General features: G+C 35.8%; 1 protein-coding gene and 1 long non-coding RNA gene across 3 annotated transcripts; one reads left to right on the forward strand and one right to left on the reverse strand.

Moving 5' to 3' along the window:
• Positions 1–3039: 3039 nt before the first annotated feature.
• On the forward strand, positions 3040–5462 carry LOC142113948 (uncharacterized). Its single transcript, XR_012681667.1, has 3 exons — positions 3040–3457; positions 3578–3943; positions 4028–5462. It is a non-coding gene; the product is annotated as an uncharacterized LOC142113948 (long non-coding RNA).
• A 1319-nt stretch (positions 5463–6781) lies between these two features.
• Positions 6782–12023, reverse strand: LOC142113949 (uncharacterized). 2 transcript variants are annotated; one of them, XR_012681668.1, is made up of 12 exons: positions 11327–12023; positions 11176–11247; positions 11012–11062; positions 10087–10149; positions 9944–10006; positions 9400–9462; positions 9114–9182; positions 8826–8924; positions 7903–8701; positions 7664–7753; positions 7118–7450; positions 6782–6907 (listed from the first exon to the last, which is right to left on the reverse strand). XR_012681668.1 is itself a non-coding variant. In XM_075193995.1 (10 exons), exons 1-10 carry the CDS (start codon positions 11931–11933, stop codon positions 7750–7752), a joined length of 1890 nt encoding a protein of 629 aa, XP_075050096.1. In that variant the 5' UTR covers positions 11934–12023; the 3' UTR covers positions 7663–7749. The 2 variants fall into 2 exon arrangements, 1 of the variants encoding a protein (XP_075050096.1); XM_075193995.1 differs by lacking the exons at positions 6782–6907; positions 7118–7450 and having other exon boundaries at positions 7663–7753.
• Positions 12024–21020: the final 8997 nt, after the last annotated feature.

Below are 21020 nucleotides of genomic sequence, written 5' to 3' on the forward strand. Positions count from 1 at the left end.
CGAATGTGTGCTGATTGGTACCTTTTTTCTGAGGAAGATACAGGGTTGCTTAAAGGAGTCAGCAACCAGGAACGATTTCCATATCCACCGTCGCCTTAAAAAAAAACAAAAAAAAAAAACATTTTTAAAAACAGTGACACATCATTACATTTTTTTAAGGGTTTACAACTGTAATACACAATTAACAAAAAAAAAAAAATACAAAAAAAATTACCAAGCAGCCAGCCATCTGGAAAGGATCTTGCTTCGAAATTACGGAATAAGGACGACTGTTGCAGGATGAAGGAGTCATGGGATGAACCTGGGAAACCAACAACAACATTAGTGATTTTTTGCTTAGCATCACAAACCATCTGAACATTGATGGAATGGAAGTGTTTTCGATTACGAAAACATTCTTCCATTCGACGGGGTGGTGTAAGGGCAATGTGGGTGCAATCAATTGCACCCAGCACATTGGGCATTTGAGACAAAGCGTAAAATTTAGCTTTGACCTCACGCCACTCATTGGCAGACTGCGGGAAATTAATAAACGTTGCAGTGTGCTTTTTGAGGGCATTTAGGACCTGGAACAGGATCCTAGAAAAAGTGGGCTGGGAATACCCGGCAATAACTGCCAAGGTGGGCTGAAATGTTCCTGAGGCAAGAAAATGCAAAACACCAAGCAGTTTGGCAAGTCCAGGGACTGCACGGTTACTAGGGTAACGAGGTTCCAGGTCCTGTTTTACAATCTCATACAGATTGTAAATTGCAGAGGACGATAGGCGATATAGTCTTCTCACCTCGTCCTCGGCCAATCCATCAAGGAAACGCCTGTTGCGGTACAGACGCGGCCTGGGGATCCTAGTCCTACTTGCCACACTGGACAATGCAGCCATTGCCTGTCCACCATTCTCTCCCACAGCCTCTCCCTCTTCCATACCCGCATTCACATCACAAACATCAACATTCTCTCCAGACACTCCCACATTTGCAGCACCTTGCATTTCATCCAAAGCAGTCTCCTCCATACATGCAGCATACATGTACATCCACACTGTGTCCACGAATGGCTCCATTGAAATGAGACAATAATTAAAAGGGGTGAATTTGAAACTAAAGTATTTAACTATTTTTAACAAAAATTGTAGGGGAAATGAATGTTTGTGCAGGGGATGAATGGACCTGTGAGATGCACTATTTTTATATGATATTAAATTGGTGTAAGTGATTAATTTATATGTTAATTTTGCAAACTTGACAGACAGACAACACCAAGCACAAATACAATACTTATCTTTAGGAAATCCTGGATAATCCACCAACGAACACTACTGGAAAATGCTCAGAAAGATTGGTATGCACAAAAAAAACACTGAGGCAACAGTCAGTTCACCACAGAGCTGATCACCACAACTGTACACTCAAGTGTTTGGAATGAAAAAAAAAAAAAAATTAGTTTAAATAAAATAGGACTGCACCACTTATGGATTTTTTTAAAGGGGGAACTTTGAAAAAATATTTCATTATTTACACTGTATTTTTGTTAAAAAAAAAGTTATTTTACGTTTTCAGGTTGTTTTAATTAACTTTTACACCTAATCTTCAGTTTAATATCTTTTTTTAATAACTAAAAAAAAAAATCTTTTACTTTGAGCAGACCAAAGAGGTGCGAGATGAAACTGCAGATTTTACTTTTTCACACTCAGCGTTAAAAAACAATTGAATAGCTTTTCCCGCTGAGCGTTCGCATCCAGCCTATACTTTAAAATTGACAAACGGTTAGAGCGCGAAAACACCTTTTCGGTAAAAAAAAAAAAAAAAATAGAATTGAGGGAGAAGTTTCCGCGCTCGAAAAAAAGGAAAAATAGCTAAAAAATGACTTAACGCGCTCGAACTTCAAAACTCGCTAACAATTGAATACCCCCCTAACCGTTTGTCAATGTTAAAGTATAGGCTGGATGTGAACGCTCAGCGGGAAAAGCTATTCAATTGTTTTTTAACGCTGAGTGTGAAAAAGTAAAATCTGCAGTTTCATCTCGCACCTCTTTGGTCTGCTCAAAGTAAAAGATTATTTTTTTTAGTTATTAAAAAAAGATATTAAACTGAAGATTAGGTGTAAAAGTTAATTAAAACAACCTGAAAACGTAAAATAACTTTTTTTTTAACAAAAATACAGTGTAAATAATGAAATATTTTTTCAAAGTTCCCCCTTTAAAAAAATCCATAAGTGGTGCAGTCCTATTTTATTTAAACTAATTTTTTTTTTTTTTCATTCCAAACACTTGAGTGTACAGTTGTGGTGATCAGCTCTGTGGTGAACTGACTGTTGCCTCAGTGTTTTTTTTGTGCATACCAATCTTTCTGAGCATTTTCCAGTAGTGTTCGTTGGTGGATTATCCAGGATTTCCTAAAGATAAGTATCGTATTTGTGCTTGGTGTTGTCTGTCTGTCAAGGTTGCAAAATTAACATATAAATTAATCACTTACACCAATTTAATATCATATAAAAATAGTGCATCTCACAGGTCCATTCATCCCCTGCACAAACATTCATTTCCCCTACAATTTTTGTTAAAAATAGTTAAATACTTTAGTTTCCAATTCAACCCTTTTAATTATTGTCTCATTTCAATGGAGCCATTCGTGGACACAGTGTGGATGTACATGTATGCTGCATGTATGGAGGAGACTGCTTTGGATGAAATGCAAGGTGCTGCAAATGTGGGAGTGTCTGGAGAGAATGTTGATGTTTGTGATGTGAATGCGGGTATGGAAGAGGGAGAGGCTGTGGGAGAGAATGGTGGACAGGCAATGGCTGCATTGTCCAGTGTGGCAAGTAGGACTAGGATCCCCAGGCCGCGTCTGTACCGCAACAGGCGTTTGCTTGATGGATTGGCCGAGGACGAGGTGAGAAGACTATATCGCCTATCGTCCTCTGCAATTTACAATCTGTATGAGATTGTAAAACAGGACCTGGAACCTCGTTACCCTAGTAACCGTGCAGTCCCTGGACTTGCCAAACTGCTTGGTGTTTTGCATTTTCTTGCCTCCGGAACATTTCAGCCCACCTTGGCAGTTATTGCCGGGTATTCCCAGCCCACTTTTTCTAGGATCCTGTTCCAGGTCCTAAATGCCCTCAAAAAGCACACTGCAACGTTTATTAATTTCCCGCAGTCTGCCAATGAGTGGCGTGAGGTCAAAGCTAAATTTTACGCTTTGTCTCAAATGCCCAATGTGCTGGGTGCAATTGATTGCACCCACATTGCCCTTACACCACCCCGTCGAATGGAAGAATGTTTTCGTAATCGAAAACACTTCCATTCCATCAATGTTCAGATGGTTTGTGATGCTAAGCAAAAAATCACTAATGTTGTTGTTGGTTTCCCAGGTTCATCCCATGATTCCTTCATCCTGCAACAGTCGTCCTTATTCCGTAATTTCGAAGCAAGATCCTTTCCAGATGGCTGGCTGCTTGGTAATTTTTTTTGTATTTTTTTGTTTTTGTTAATTGTGTATTACAGTTGTAAACCCTTAAAAAAATGTAATGATGTGTCACTGTTTTTAAAAAAAATTTTTTTTTTTGTGTTTTTTTAAGGCGACGGTGGATATGGAAATCGTTCCTGGTTGCTGACTCCTTTAAGCAACCCTGTATCTTCCTCAGAAAAAAGGTACCAATCAGCACACATTCGTACCAGGGGTGTAATAGAAAGAACCTTTGGTACACTTAAAAGCCGGTTCCGCTGTTTAGACCGGTCCGGCGGTGTGCTTTTATATTCACCCTCCAAAGTTTGCGATATAATTATTGGTTGCTGTATTCTTCACAATATTTGTATTGCAAACCAATTGGAGGTTGAAATTGATCCAGACATTAGTTTGGATTTGGACCTTTCTCCTGAGCTTGGTCAGATGGAGGAGTTTGCAACTCATGTTCGTCAACGTGTAATAGAAGATTTTTTTTCATGTAAGTATTATTTTTTTTACAATGGTAAAATTGATGTGTGTATTTTATAAAAAAAATAATGTTCTTGTACTATTATATATACAGGAATGATGGCAAACTGTGTACCTGGCCCCAAAGGAGGATATAATCTAGCTTTTCAGAAAATGGGTAAGGAAGTGAAAAATAACATCATGGTGAGTATAATTGTTTTTTATACTTTAAAAAAATGTATTTGTTGTATTGCATTTATATGTAAGGGAGTGATGTGATTGGATATGTCAATTGATAACTGAAATCTTTTGACAATATTGCTGACCCTTAATAATTTTTTTATGAAATGCAAATCAAATTTATTTTTCTTAATAGAGTGATACTGACCTAATTTTCTTTTTTCTAATAGATCTCCTAAAAACAAAGCAACATGGATCTTTTGGATATTGGACTGAAAAAAAGATATGCAGAGAGAAGCAGTGTGGTGTCCATTTATTTTAATTTTTTTTCTCTAGGACTATACACAATAAAATAAAAACGACTTATTCCAAAATGTATTCATATATAAGTTTCAAAAAGTGATCACTGCAGTACCTTTTTTAATAATCATCCAACAAAAGTGACTTTACTCTTAAATATTGTTTCATTTATTTTTTTATATCAATAAACAATTTTTTTTTTTTTTAATTTTTTTTTTTGGGATAGGCACTATAGCAGGGGAAGAGAAACGCAGTTTGGTCCCACTGTCATAATTAATAATCAACCACATACTGCTCAGTGCTGCCCTTGATTCCTTAGTGAGTGCTGTCCCCTAAAAATTGTAGTTGGCCTCCCCCCTAGGGACACCCAGCCCAGTGCTGATAGCACTACGGTTCTTCCTAATACCCCTGGCCTGGGGCTTATAAATGGGCATTTTGTTTTTATAAAAAAAAATAAAAATATTTATTTGAGGAACTACATGTCCCAGCCAGCAATGTTTGCCTAAATAGTGTGGCCATGCAGCTACCACTCTAACTACAAGCATCAGGATTCCCATGGCACCCAAAAAAGATTGATGCCACTTTGAGAACCAAAAGTGTCTTCATGCTCTTACACACATGGCTGGCTGGGATCTGTAGTTCCACAAATCAAATTATTAAATAAAAGCACAACACCCTCATTACAACCACAAATCTTTATAAAAAAAAAAAAAAAAAACCCAAGAAATACAATAAACACCCTCATGTACACCTTATTCAAAAAAAAAAAGAAAAAAAGTAGCATTGCTGAAATACTCTGTTGCAGCCTTTACTAGAAAGACATGACAGCTACCGTGTTCTGATGCAGATGTACATCTTCTGAACCTAAATTTAAACTTAACCCTAGTGCAGCCGACCTACTGCTGTTTAATTAGAAAAACTCTGGAAAAAATGTCAAAGCGTAACCCATATTTTCAATAAAACAGCACTGGGCAAACCAGCCTGGGTGATTAGCACTATAGCAGGGGTAAGAATGTCATAATGATTAAACACCCACAGACTGTTCAGCGCTGAGCTGGATTCCCTAGGGAGTGTGTTCCCCTTTAAAAATGTAAACGAGCCACCCCCCCCCCCCTAGGGTCAAACCAGCCTGGGTGATTAGCACTATAGCAGGGGTAAGAATGTCATAATGATTAAACACCCACAGACTGTTCAGCGCTGAGCTGGATTCCCTAGGGAGTGTGTTCCCCTTTAAAAATGTAAACGAGCCCCCCCCCCTAGGGTCACTCACCCCACTACTGATAGCACTAGGGCTCTTCCTACCACCCTGGGCTGTGGGTAGTAGGGTAATAAAGGAAGAATATTTGTGTAAAAAAGTGAAATAAAAAAACATTTTATGTTGTGGAACTACAGGTCCCAGCCAGCATTGTTGCTTAAAATAGTGTGCCCACGCTGCTACCAGTATAAGTACAAGCACCAGCGTACCCACGGCAGCCAGGGCATGTTGGCACTTGTCAAAGCACAAGTGGAAACATGACGTGACACCCACGGCAGCCTGAGACCTGTAGTTCCACAAAACAAAATTTTTTGTTGGTTTCTTTTATATAAATATTTTTTTTGGGTAATGAGGTTGTTGTGATTTTATTTTACTATTTTGTTAAGTGGGTATGCTGGTGCTTGTACTTATACTAGTAGCAGCGTGGGGACAATAATTTGGCAAACTATTACCCTACTACCCAGAGCCCCTGCCTAGTAGGAAGAGCCCTAGTGGTATCAGCACTGGCCTGGGTGTCAATAGTGGGGTGGCACGCTTACATTTTTCAAGGGGAACACCCTTGTTAGCGAATCCAGGCCAGCGCTGAACAGTCTGTGGGTGTTTAGTCATTATGGCATTCTTACCCCTGCTATAGTGCCTATCACCCAAGTTGTTTGGCTATAATACACCCTGTTGTATCAATACCTTTTTAAAGAAAACGCTATACTTAGTTTAATCCCATTGAAAATTATCTCAAACTGCTATCTTGAGTGTTAAACATTCAACTCTTTCCCTGGAAGTTAATTTAATAATACTATTTCTTACCTAACCACAACTTTTTTAATTTTATATTTAATTAAATTAAAAATATGTATGCAAATTTAACCACTAATGACTATATATCAGAGTAGGAGCCATTACAACCGTCATACATGTATACAAAAAAGTTTAGGGTACATGTAAAAATGTCATGTCTATTCTCTCTATTGTCATGTGCTGCTTTTTTTTTTTTAAAAAAATGGTTGCAGTAGTTCACAGTTAACAAGTCTACAACATCCCAACTTTAAAAAATGGTAATACTATCCCCCTAAAATATTAGCAAGGTAACTGCATTTGATGAAGGTGTATCTATCTAATAATTAAAGGAACAATAAATTCAAAAGTAAAATTTTATTGTACAAAATACATAAGATTTTTAATACATTTTTCTTAAGTTCATTCAGTCCCTTGGATTTTCAAGCTGTTTCTTTAAAATGACATCCACCAATTCCATCCGAACATCTGCAAGAAATTTTTTTTATTAAAAGCTTATCTTTGAAATTAATATTACATTTCACATCTAAATACTGGAACATTGATATAGTGCTTTAGTTTATATGGACACAAAACATATCCTATTGTTGGACTCTTGATAAGGAGAAAAATGTTAACATTCAAAAATAGACTGCATTAAAAATGTATGTCTAAGTCAATAGTTATATAGTTTTTTACCTGAAAACTCTAGTTATGTCTGCAATTTTCGATTCCATGTTCCTGAAAGTTGTATCCATCCAATATTTGGGTGCAATCTTAAAAAAGTAAAAAGAAAGAAGTGTATGTAAAACCTGTATTTTTTAACAAAATACAAACATAACTTTTAAAACAAGGAAGGATCAGTATGGAGTACAATATTCATTGTCCATGTCACATCATATCCCTTCCATTCTGCAAAAAAAATTAAAAAATTACATTTTTATGAAAAAGAATAAACTGAAACAAACTCACCAAATATTTAACAATGCTGATCATTCCTGATGTTGAAAGGTCTGTACATTTCACTTTTTCCTGTGTTAGGATAAAAAACAAAAAATATGATTACTTAAATTTTCTCAAGAATAAAAAAAAAAAGGAAAGATATATTTATGTATATATAGATATATATATATATATATATACACACACACACACACACACACACACACGAGGAGACAGACACACATACACACACGGAGACTCAGACATTTCAGGCATGCATCCTAGAGAGAAATAAATAAATACCAAATAACATTGTAACGTAATGCTTTTGGATGATGTTATCCTCTTGCTTTCACTTCCTACGCATTTTGATCCACGATGCTTCTGGGTTACCTAGAATTGAATGTAAAACATAGAAATTAGGATACATTTACATTCGTATAAGAAACTTATAGACATTACTGTAAATATGACATATTGTTGTTTTTATGTCACTAACCTATTATCAGTTATACGCTTCTTTTAACTAATCATTTTCTTACCCTTCTTCCTCAGATGAGACGGGGTTGATGATTTCCTCTTCTGGATGTTCCTGTAACAATCTCCTCCTTGCTGACTCCGCTCTTCTTACTTCCACCACGGGGGTGTGTAGTGCAGATGACGTCCTCTGCTGTGGTGTTGGGGGAACAAATCCAGAAATGTTCCAATCGGCTAATGGGACTGAAACATTGCCCTGTACTCGCCGGAGTCTCAGCTCTTCACTGATATTCATTACATGCATTGACAGCATTTGCAGATGCATTGTCTGTTGTTGTTGTAGCATATGCATCTGTGCCATGGATTGATTCATCTGGTAATACACTGCTGTATTCTGCTCCATTGCAGCAGCCATTCGCGTTTGTAAGTTGTTATTTACTTGAATCGATGCTGACATTTCACTGTGCACTGTGATGAGTCGCTCCAGTAACGAATTGGTGGTATTACGGGAGCTTCGTACCTCTTCCACAACAGACGTTAAACGGTCTACCGAGTCACCAATTCTCTGAACTCTGTCTTCCATATTTCGGCGAGATGTTTCCTGCCTTCCTTCCATCTTTCTGGCAAAGTCTGTGATGGAATGAAACCGAGTGGCTTGTTCTGGCAGACCGTGCACCAGTTGTGTTGGAAGACTGGTGCCTGTGGAAGGTACCCTTGCTTGAGATGGACCTTCCCCTTCGGTGGTTGGAACTTGAAGGTTGGGGAAGGCTTGCTGTAGCATCTCAAATCTTGTTGCAGCATCTTCGTGGACCAAACTGTCAACTGGCGAAAATGTCAGTGATTGACTGTCATGTTCTAATTCCTCTGTAAAACCCAAAAAAAAATACTACATCAATTATTCAGATATTACATTATATGATTTCAATGTTTAAAATAATTTGAGTAATGCATGTATTCTGATTAAAAAAAAATAAAAAAAATTAGTCACCGGTTACTGAGCAGACAGGAGATGCTATTTCTTCCATGGCAGCTTGAGAAAAAAAGGTGGATACTGGTGTTACCACCTGTTCCCTTGGGATGATGGATTCTAAAACATAAAATAAACAAATAAAAATTAAAATTTGTCTATTAAATACCCCAAAAATATGTGAGACATTTCATTATCTAAAATGATACATGTGTACAATTACAATATGTATATTCCTATGGATCTGAAAAAAAAATACGATTATATTGCTAGATAGTTATGTACACACAATTTTCAACATCTTCATACCTTCACGACTATGAGCAAGGGTTACTGATGTTCCCCCTTCTTCACACATCTCTTCAACGGGTCGGCCTTCTATACATAAAAATAAATTAGATAAAATAAATTATTACATATATATCTATATATAGATAGATAGATAGATAGATAGATAGATAGATAGATAGATAGAGAGATAGATAGATAGATAGATAGAGAGATAGATAGATAGGTATATAGATTAAAAAAAATGACACATTAAAAAAAAAAGTTGCTGAGACCAAAAAAAAAATGAATTCTGTGTAAACATTACCTCGCTGTACATCAGCAACAGGTTCCGAGACATGTACCTCAGTCACTCTTCTTCTCTTGTGAGCTGTAAGTTAATTTTAAAATACTATTAGATGCTATTATTAATTGTTGACAAGGATTTAAATAGTAATCAAGAGTGACAATGAGGAATAGTGAGTGAGAGAGTGTGATAGTGAAAGGAAAAGATAGAGAGAGATAAAGCAATATTAAAGAAAAAAAGAGGGAGAGTGACAGTTAAAAGAGAGAGTGATAGTGAAAGAGCGAGAAAGAGAGAGAGAGAGAGAGAGAGTGAAATAGAGAGAGACATTGATAGACCTAAGAGCGACAGTGATATAACAAGAGAGAGAGTTATAGTAAAAGAGAGAGTGATAGTGAAAGAGCGAGAAAGAGAGAGAGACGAGAGAGAGAGAGAGAGAGAGAGAGAGTAAAATAGAGAGAGACATTGATAGACCTAAGAGCGACAGTGATATAACAAGAGAGAGAGTTATAGTAAAAGAGAGAGAAGGAGATATATGCATATTGTTTTACAATGCAAATATAATTACCCTTTTTATTTGGTTCAACAGTTTGGGCAGGATGAGTAGACTTGGTTAAACGGCTTTCTTTTTCTGTAACAAATAATTATAATAAGCTTTGCAAAATGTACTATATTTAAAATATATTCTATCTACTTGATCACAATATATACCTTGATTGGAAGCCGTTGTCGCTACTTCCACTGCGACTTGTCTTGGCATAAGCAATGTCACACCTATAATAAAAAATAAAATTTATTTTTAGTTATATAGAAGCAATAACATTACATTTTTGTTTTTGGACAATTTTATGGAAATATTAGATGCACCAAAAATAACAACTTACATTTTACATTGGAAGAATATTTTTTTGATATATATTAATTGCATGCAATAATTATAGTAACAAGTGTGACATCAATTCCCTGGTATTATTAGACAAATGATATACATTTCTATCTTACTATTACAAAATTATAAACATGTAAATATGTATGTGTATATGTAGATATGTATGTGTACATGTAGATATATATATACACACACTTGTAGGTTAATTGACTGCTATTGGAATTGACCCTAGTGTCTGTGTGTGTGAATTTAGACTGTAAGCTCCAATGGTGCAGGGACTGATGTGAGTGATTTCTCGATACAGTGCTGTGGAATCTGTGGCACTAAAAAAAAAATGGTGATGATGATGTATGTACATACATACACAAATATGTTTGATTCAATTTTGATGTAAAACCTAATAAAATAATAAACAACTTTATTATGGAACATTTTTTTTTTTTATTTAACATAGGTGATATTGTCCGTAAAAACTGTTATGTGTGAATAATATTGCTTTAAGGTTAAAAGTTTAAGGGCTACATTTAATAAGCTGTTGATTAGAAAAATTGGGGATGTTGCCTATAGCAATCAATCTAATTCTAGCTTTCATATAAAGCTAGAATCTAATTGGTTGCTATAGGCAACAGCCACACTTTTGCTAACCCGCAGCTTAGTAAATCTAGCACTATAATGGGTGTAATGTGTAGTGTAAAGTATGTAATCTATGGAGCATGTATACATGCATGTTACATCTTTATATCATACCTTCTCCTTCGACACTCCTCTGGCCCTTGTGTCCTTGAGAATAACCCAAATCTAAAATACATTAAAGAAAGATTTATTAGTACATCTTTATATAAGATTTTGGCAAGGCAAGTAAAAAAAAAAATTACAAAAAAAAAAAATTTTATTATACATTTGCCATTTACCTCCTGATTTGGATTTTCTCTTCCGGGGTACTGCTTCACTTTCATGTCTTCTCCTTTGTGCTGCATCTTGTTCTGCAAAATTGTAAAAATAATTTTAGAATTCTATACAAATTTAATTGACATCGTCACTTTTATAGACAATTATACATACCTCGTGGCTGGAAGGTGGATGGATCAAGGGTGTCCACTGTCCCTTCCACTCCTTCCACAAGATCATCACTGAGAATTTGCCGCATCTTCTTCTCCCAAGGCTTAAATTTTAGGCGCAGTGGCTTGCCACCACCGGTTCCCCTAGAATGACGGGCAACGGCTGCCATCTTTGCCTTCGTGGTGCGCTTGCAGTCCCGAAAGCGTTTCATGCAAACCGCAACTGATCGTACTCGAACACCTACTGCGGACACAGCAGAGGCAATCTGGGACCAAATCTTCTGCTTATGCTTGAAGGACGCCTTCAGCGATTGGGCACCCTTCAGTGTCTCGTAATGTTGCAGTACCCCAGCAACAAGGACTTCATTCTCCTCAAGTGTGAAGCGCCTGGATCGTGTTACAGATGGTCCTTCTTCATCATCAGATCCACTCTCTGTAAGATGTTGCTGCTGGGTGCTTGTGCTGGCTTGCACGCTGCTCACAAACTGCTGCCGCCTTCTTTCTTCTTGGCGCTCCTCAGGACGGTCTCTCCATTCCTCGCCACTGCTGACAATTTCTTCTTGGGTTCCCTGTGTAGAAGAAGAAGAAGAATCCCTACGCTCCCTAGACATGGCTACTCTAATAAATTTTCTTTGCAAAAATAAATAAAAACTATTGACTATTTAACAACACTTGCCTAAGGATACAGTACAATATCCTACTATAATATATACTAATAACAAATAATTAAACTACACAAGTACTTGACTAAAAAAAAAATTCAGTTGTATAAAAAATAAATTATAATATAATTTTTAAGGGACCAAACTAGGTTAAATACAATCTATAAACTACAGAAAACTAAATGATAACTAAGGGAAAAAGGACAATAATACAACTGTAGAAATACAGCAAAAAAATAATGTAACACTAGATAAAAATATAGCAGTTGTATTTTAACTAAATTATATTATAATTTTTAAGGGACAAAACTACGTGCAATACAATCTATGTAGACTGCAAAAAAGTAAATGCAAACTAATTCAATTTTTATCCTAAAACAAGTCAAAACTGCAATTGCTTAAATACAGGAAAAAAAAATAATTTTTTTTTTAAAAATGTGTGTGTATGTAAATGTATATATATATATATATATATATATATATATATATATATATATATATATATAAGGAGATATATGTGTGTGTGTGTGTGGTGGGTGCAATTAAATAAGAGTGGTATGTCTGTAGTATATTCTTGTGTGTATTTGCCTGTATTGTAAAAAATAAAATGTTATTTTTTATAAAAAATATGTGTATAGTGCAGTGTAGAGTCAACTCACTAATCCAATTTCGAAGATTAGAGCAATGGAGAGCAGTCAGGAGTCACAAGCCTCAGGAGTCACAAGCCACAGCAGTCACCAACCAAGTCAGCCAACAGCTATCAGCAAATGACAGTTTGCTGTTGGCTGCATTATTTTTTCATACTGAGCTGCCAGCGTAAAACACTCCCCTTAGATTTCAAACTCGCTAGGACCAATAGTAGAGCGCGAGGCGGAGGATGCAAAAAAACATTTGCATTGAGCGAGTTTGTTTTTAAAACGAGCGCTCAAACGGCAATAAACGAGCGCGGAATTTTTTTTCTTTTTCGAGCGCGAAATTTTAACGCGTCTCGCTAACAATTGAAGTTAGCGAGTAATTGTGGGCAATGTTAGAAATGTCATGAGAAACAACAATTATGTAAAAGGATTGATGTAAGTCATTGTTTCCAAGAGAAAGGGAGACAGGAGTGTAAAAAAAGCCTTGTTTTTGGACGGCAATGAAGAAATGACTATGTTTTGCGATTTTTCTTGCTCAGAAAGACTTAGAAAGTTGATAATTGTGGGCAAAGTTAGAAATGTCATGAGAAACAAGAATTATGTAAAAGGATTGATGTAAGTCATTGTTTCCAAGAGAAAGGGAGACAGGAGTGTAAAAAAGCGTTGTTTTTGGACGGCAATGAAGAAATGACTATCTTTTGCGATTTCTCTTGCTCAGAAAGACTTAGGAAGTTGATAATTGTGGGCAATGTTAGAAATGTCATGAGAAACAAGAATTATGTAAAAGGATTGATGTAAGTCATTGTTTCCAAGAGAAAGGGAGACAGGAGTGTAAAAAAGCGTTGTTTTTGGACGGCAATGAAGAAATGACTATCTTTTGCGATTTCTCTTGCTCAGAAAGACTTAGGAAGTTGATAATTGTGGGCATTGTTAGAAATGTCATGAGAAACAAGAATTATGTAAAAGGATTGATGTTAGTCATTGTTTCCAAGAGAAAGGGAGACAGGAGTGTAAAAAAGCCTTGTTTTTGGACGGCAATGAAGAAATGACTATCTTTTGCGATTTCTCTTGCTCAGAAAGACTTAGAAAGTTGATAATTGTGGGCAATGTTAGAAATGTCATGAGAAACAAGAATTATGTAAATGGATTGATGTAAGTCATTGTTTCCAAGAGAAAGGGAGACAGGAGTGTAAAAAAGCCTTGTTTTTGGACGGCAATGAAGAAATGACTATGTTTTGCGATTTTTCTTGCTCAGAAAGACTTAGAAAGTTGATAATTGTGGGCAATGTTAGAAATGTCATGAGAAACAAGAATTATGTAAATGGATTGATGTAAGTCATTGTTTCCAAGAGAAAGGGAGACAGGAGTGTAAAAAAGCGTTGTTTTTGGACGGCAATGAAGAAATGACTATGTTTTGCGATTTCTCTTGCTCAGAAAGACTTAGAAAGTTGATAATTGTGGGCAATGTTAGAAATGTCATGAGAAACAAGAATTATGTAAAAGGATTGATGTAAGTCATTGTTTCCAAGAGAAAGGGAGACAGGAGTGTAAAAAAGCGTTGTTTTTGGACGGCAATGAAGAAATGACTATCTTTTGCGATTTCTCTTGCTCAGAAAGACTTAGAAAGTTGATAATTGTGGGCAATGTTAGAAATGTCATGAGAAACAAGAATTATGTAAATGGATTGATGTAAGTCATTGTTTCCAAGAGAAAGGGAGACAGGAGTGTAAAAAAAGCCTTGTTTTTGGACGGCAATGAAGAAATGACTATGTTTTGCGATTTTTCTTGCTCAGAAAGACTTAGAAAGTTGATAATTGTGGGCAAAGTTAGAAATGTCATGAGAAACAAGAATTATGTAAAAGGATTGATGTAAGTCATTGTTTCCAAGAGAAAGGGAGACAGGAGTGTAAAAAAGCGTTGTTTTTGGACGGCAATGAAGAAATGACTATCTTTTGCGATTTCTCTTGCTCAGAAAGACTTAGGAAGTTGATAATTGTGGGCAATGTTAGAAATGTCATGAGAAACAAGAATTATGTAAAAGGATTGATGTAAGTCATTGTTTCCAAGAGAAAGGGAGACAGGAGTGTAAAAAAGCGTTGTTTTTGGACGGCAATGAAGAAATGACTATCTTTTGCGATTTCTCTTGCTCAGAAAGACTTAGGAAGTTGATAATTGTGGGCATTGTTAGAAATGTCATGAGAAACAAGAATTATGTAAAAGGATTGATGTTAGTCATTGTTTCCAAGAGAAAGGGAGACAGGAGTGTAAAAAAGCCTTGTTTTTGGACGGCAATGAAGAAATGACTATCTTTTGCGATTTCTCTTGCTCAGAAAGACTTAGAAAGTTGATAATTGTGGGCAATGTTAGAAATGTCATGAGAAACAAGAATTATGTAAATGGATTGATGTAAGTCATTGTTTCCAAGAGAAAGGGAGACAGGAGTGTAAAAAAGCCTTGTTTTTGGACGGCAATGAAGAAATGACTATGTTTTGCGATTTTTCTTGCTCAGAAAGACTTAGAAAGTTGATAATTGTGGGCAATGTTAGAAATGTCATGAGAAACAAGAATTATGTAAATGGATTGATGTAAGTCATTGTTTCCAAGAGAAAGGGAGACAGGAGTGTAAAAAAGCGTTGTTTTTGGACGGCAATGAAGAAATGACTATGTTTTGCGATTTCTCTTGCTCAGAAAGACTTAGAAAGTTGATAATTGTGGGCAATGTTAGAAATGTCATGAGAAACAAGAATTATGTAAAAGGATTGATGTAAGTCATTGTTTCCAAGAGAAAGGGAGACAGGAGTGTAAAAAAGCGTTGTTTTTGGACGGCAATGAAGAAATGACTATCTTTTGCGATTTCTCTTGCTCAGAAAGACTTAGAAAGTTGATAATTGTGGGCAATGTTAGAAATGTCATGAGAAACAAGAATTATGTAAATGGATTGATGTAAGTCATTGTTTCCAAGAGAAAGGGAGACAGGAGTGTAAAAAAGCCTTGTTTTTGGACGGCAATGAAGAAATGACTATCTTTTGCGATTTCTCTTGCTCAGAAAGACTTAGAAAGTTGATAATTGTGGGCAATGTTAGAAATGTCATGAGAAACAAGAATTATGTAAAAGGATTGATGTTAGTCATTGTTTCCAAGAGAAAGGGAGACAGGAGTGTAAAAAAGCCTTGTTTTTGGACGGCAATGAAGAAATGACTATCTTTTGCGATTTCTCTTGCTCAGAAAGACTTAGAAAGTTGATAATTGTGGGCAATGTTAGAAATGTCATGAGAAACAAGAATTATGTAAAAGGATTGATGTTAGTCATTGTTTCCAAGAGAAAGTGAGACAGGAGTGTAAAAAAGCCTTGTTTTTGGACGGCAATGAAGAAATGACTATGTTTTGCGATTTTCTTGATCAGAAAGACTTAGAAAGTTGATAATTGTGGGCAATGTTAGAAATGTCATGAGAAACAAGAATTATGTAAAAGGATTGATGTAAGTCATTGTTTCCAAGAGAAAGGGAGACAGGAGTGTAAAAAAGCCTTGTTTTTGGACGGCAATGAAGAAATGACTATGTTTTGCGATTTCTCTTGCTCAGAAAGACTTAGAAAGTTGATAATTGTGGGCAATGTTAGAAATGTCATGAGAAACAAGAATTATGTAAATGGATTGATGTAAGTCATTGTTTCCAAGAGAAAGGGAGACAGGAGTGTAAAAAAGCCTTGTTTTTGGACGGCAATGAAGAAATGACTATCTTTTGCGATTTCTCTTGCTCAGAAAGACTTAGAAAGTTGATAATTGTGGGCAATGTTAGAAATGTCATGAGAAACAAGAATTATGTAAATGGATTGATGTAAGTCATTGTTTCCAAGAGAAAGGGAGACAGGAGTGTAAAAAAGCCTTGTTTTTGGACGGCAATGAAGAAATGACTATCATTTGCGATTTCTCTTGCTCAGAAAGACTTAGAAAGTTGATAATTGTGGGCAATGTTAGAAATGTCATGAGAAACAAGAATTATGTAAAAGGATTGATGTAAGTCATTGTTTCCAAGAGAAAGGGAGACAGGAGTGTAAAAAAGCCTTGTTTTTGGACGGCAATGAAGAAATGACTATCTTTTGCGATTTCTCTTGCTCAGAAAGACTTAGCAAGTTTATAATTGTGGGCAATGTTAGAAATGTCATGAGAAACAAGAATTATGTAAAAGGATTGATGTAAGTCATTGTTTCCAAGAGAAAGGGAGACAGGAGTTTAAAAAAGCGTTGTTTTTGGACGGCAATGAAGAAATGACTATGTTTTGCGATTTTTCTTGATCAGAAAGACTTAGAAAGTTGATAATTGTGGGCAATGTTAGAAATGTCATGAGAAACAAGAATTATGTAAAAGGATTGATGTAAGTCATTGTTTCCAAGAGAAAGGGAGACAGGAGTGTAAAAAAGCGTTGTTTTTGGACGGCAATGAAGAAATGACTATCTTTTGCGATTTCTCTTGCTCAGAAAGACTTAGAGAGTTGATAATTGTGGGCAATGTTAGAAATGTCATGAGAAACAAGAATTATGTAAAAGGATTGATGTTAGTCATTGTTTCCAAGAGAAAGGGAGACAGGAGTGTAAAAAAGCCTTGTTTTTCGACGGCAATGAAGATATGACTATCTTTTGCGATTTTTCTTGCTCAGAAAGACTTAGAAAGTTGATAATTGTGGGCAATGTTAGAAATGTCATGAGAAACAAGAATTATGTAAAAGGATTGATGTAAGTCATTGTTTCCAAGAGAAAGGGAGACAGGAGTGTAAAAAAGCCTTGTTTTTGGACGGCAATGAAGAAATGACTATCTTTTGCGATTTCTCTTGCTCAGAAAGACTTAGGAAGTTGATAATTGTGGGCAATGTTAGAAATGTCATGAGAAACAAGAATTATGTAAAAGGATTGATGTAAGTCATTGTTTCCAAGAGAAAGGGAGACAGGAGTGTAAAAAAGCCTTGTTTTTGGACGGCAATGAAGAAATGACTATGTTTTGCGATTTCTCTTGCTCAGAAAGACTTAGAAATTTGATAATTGTGGGCAATGTTAGAAATGTCATGAGAAACAAGAATTATGTAAAAGGATTGATGTAAGTCATTGTTTCCAAGAGAAAGGGAGACAGGAGTGTAAACAAGCGTTGTTTTTGGACGGCAATGAAGAAATTACTATCTTTTGCGATTTCTCTTGCTCAGAAAGACTTAGAGAGTTGATAATTGTGGGCAATGTTAGAAATGTCATGAGAAACAAGAATTATGTAAAAGGATTGATGTAAGTCATTGTTTCCAAGAGAAAGGGAGACAGGAGTGTAAAAAAGCCTTGTTTTTGGACGGCAATGAAGAAATGACTATCTTTTGCGATTTCTCTTGCTCAGAAAGACTTAGAAAGTTGATAATTGTGGGCAATGTTAGAAATGTCATGAGAAACAAGAATTATGTAAAAGGATTGATGTTAGTCATTGTTTCCAAGAGAAAGGGAGACAGGAGTGTAAAAAAGCGTTGTTTTTGGACGGCAATGAAGAAATGACTATCTTTTGCGATTTCTCTTGCTCAGAAAGACTTAGAAAGTTGATAATTGTGGGCAATGTTAGAAATGTCATGAGAAACAAGAATTATGTAAAAGGATTGATGTAAGTCATTGTTTCCAAGAGAAAGGGAGACAGGAGTGTAAAAAAGCCTTGTTTTTGGACGGCAATGAAGAAATGACTATGTTTTGCGATTTTTCTTGATCAGAAAGACTTAGAAAGTTGATAATTGTGGGCAATGTTAGAAATGTCATGAGAAACAAGAATTATGTAAAAGGATTGATGTAAGTCATTGTTTCCAAGAGAAAGGGAGACAGGAGTGTAAAAAAGCCTTGTTTTTGGACGGCAATGAAGAAATGACTATGTTTTGCGATTTCTCTTGCTCAGAAAGACTTAGAAAGTTGATAATTGTGGGCAATGTTAGAAATGTCATGAGAAACAAGAATTATGTAAAAGGATTGATGTAAGTCATTGTTTCCAAGAGAAAGGGAGACAGGAATGTAAAAAAGCGTTGTTTTTGGACGGCAATGAAGAAATGACTATCTTTTGCGATTTCTCCTGCTCAGAAAGACTTAGGAAGTTGATAATTGTGGGCAATGTTAGAAATGTCATGAGAAACAAGAATTATGTAAAAGGATTGATGTAAGTCATTGTTTCCAAGAGAAAGGGAGACAGGAGTGTAAAAAAGCCTTGTTTTTTGACGGCAATGAAGAAATGACTATCTTTTGCGATTTTTCTTGCTCAGAAAGACTTAGGAAGTTGATAATTGTGGGCAATGTTAGAAATGTCATGAGAAACAAGAATTATGTAAAAGGATTGATGTAAGTCATTGTTTCCAAGAGAAAGGGAGATAGGAGTGTAAAAAAAAAGCGTTGTTTTTGGACGGCAATGAAGAAATGACTATGTTTTGCGATTTTTCTTGCTCAGAAAGACTTAGAAAGTTGATAATTGTGGGCAATGTTAGAAATGTCATGAGAAACAAGAATTATGTAAAAGGATTGATGTTAGTCATTGTTTCCAAGAGAAAGTGAGACAGAAGTGTAAAAAAGCCTTGTTTTTGGACGGCAATGAAGAAATGACTATCTTTTGCGATTTCTCTTGCTCAGAAAGACTTAGAAAGTTGATAATTGTGGGCAATGTTAGAAATGTCATGAGAAACAAGAATTATGTAAATGGATTGATGTAAGTCATTGTTTCCAAGAGAAAGGGAGACAGGAGTGTAAAAAAGCCTTGTTTTTGGACGGCAATGAAGAAATGACTATCTTTTGCGATTTCTCTTGCTCAGAGAGACTTAGAAAGTTGATAATTGTGGGCAATGTTAGAAATGTCATGAGAAACAAGAATTATGTAAAAGGATTGATGTTAGTCATTGTTTCCAAGAGAAAGTGAGACAGGAGTGTAAAAAAGCCTTGTTTTTGGACGGCAATGAAGAAATGACTATCTTTTGCGATTTCTCTTGCTCAAAAAGACTTAGAAAGTTGATAATTGTGGGCAATGTTAGAAATGTCATGAGAAACAAGAATTATGTAAATGGATTGATGTAAGTCATTGTTTCCAAGAGAAAGGGAGACAGGAGTGTAAAAAAGCCTTGTTTTTGGACGGCAATGAAGAAATGACTATCTTTTGCGATTTCTCTTGCTCAGAAAGACTTAGAAAGTTGATAATTGTGGGCAATGTTAGAAATGTCATGAGAAACAAGAATTATGTAAAAGGATTGATGTTAGTCATTGTTTCCAAGAGAAAGGGAGACAGGAGTGTAAAAAAGCCTTGTTTTTGGACGGCAATGAAGAAATGACTATCTTTTGCGATTTTTCTTGCTCAGAAAGACTTAGGAAGTTGATAATTGTGGGCAATGTTAGAAATGTCATGAGAAACAAGAATTATGTAAAAGGATTGATGTAAGTCATTGTTTCCAAGAGAAAGGGAGACAGGAGTGTAAAAAAGCGTTGTTTTTGGACGGCAATGAAGAAATGACTATCTTTTGCGATTTCTCTTGCTCAGAAAGACTTAGAAAGTTGATAATTGTGGGCAATGTTAGAAATGTCATGAGAAACAAGAATTATGTAAAAGGATTGATGTTAGTCATTGTTTCCAAGAGAAAGTGAGACAGGAGTGTAAAAAAGCCTTGTTTTTGGACGGCAATGAAGAAATGACTATCTTTTGCGATTTCTCTTGCTCAGAAAGACTTAGAAAGTTGATAATTGTGGGCAATGTTAGAAATGTCATGAGAAACAAGAATTATGTAAATGGATTGATGTAAGTCATTGTTTCCAAGAGAAAGGGAGACAGGAGTGTAAAAAAGCCTTGTTTTTGGACGGCAATGAAGAAATGACTATCTTTTGCGATTTCTCTTGCTCAGAAAGACTTAGAAAGTTGATAATTGTGGGCAATGTTAGAAATGTCATGAGAAACAAGAATTATGTAAAAGGATTGATGTTAGTCATTGTTTCCAAGAGAAAGGGAGACAGGAGTGTAAAAAAGCCTTGTTTTTGGACGGCAATGAAGAAATGACTATCTTTTGCGATTTCTCTTGCTCAGAAAGACTTAGAAAGTTGATAATTGTGGGCAATGTTAGAAATGTCATGAGAAACAAGAATTATGTAAAAGGATTGATGTTAGTCATTGTTTCCAAGAGAAAGTGAGACAGGAGTGTAAAAAAGCCTTGTTTTTGGACGGCAATGAAGAAATGACTATGTTTTGCGATTTTTTTGATCAAAAAGACTTAGAAAGTTGATAATTGTGGGCAATGTTAGAAATGTCATGAGAAACAAGAATTATGTAAAAGGATTGATGTTAGTCATTGTTTCCAAGAGAAAGGGAGACAGGAGTGTAAAAAAGCCTTGTTTTTGGACGGCAATGAAGAAATGACTATCTTTTGC

This window comes from Mixophyes fleayi, unplaced genomic scaffold (assembly GCF_038048845.1).
Source record: "Mixophyes fleayi isolate aMixFle1 unplaced genomic scaffold, aMixFle1.hap1 Scaffold_129, whole genome shotgun sequence".
In the NCBI taxonomy this organism is placed as follows: Eukaryota; Metazoa; Chordata; class Amphibia; order Anura; family Limnodynastidae; genus Mixophyes; species Mixophyes fleayi.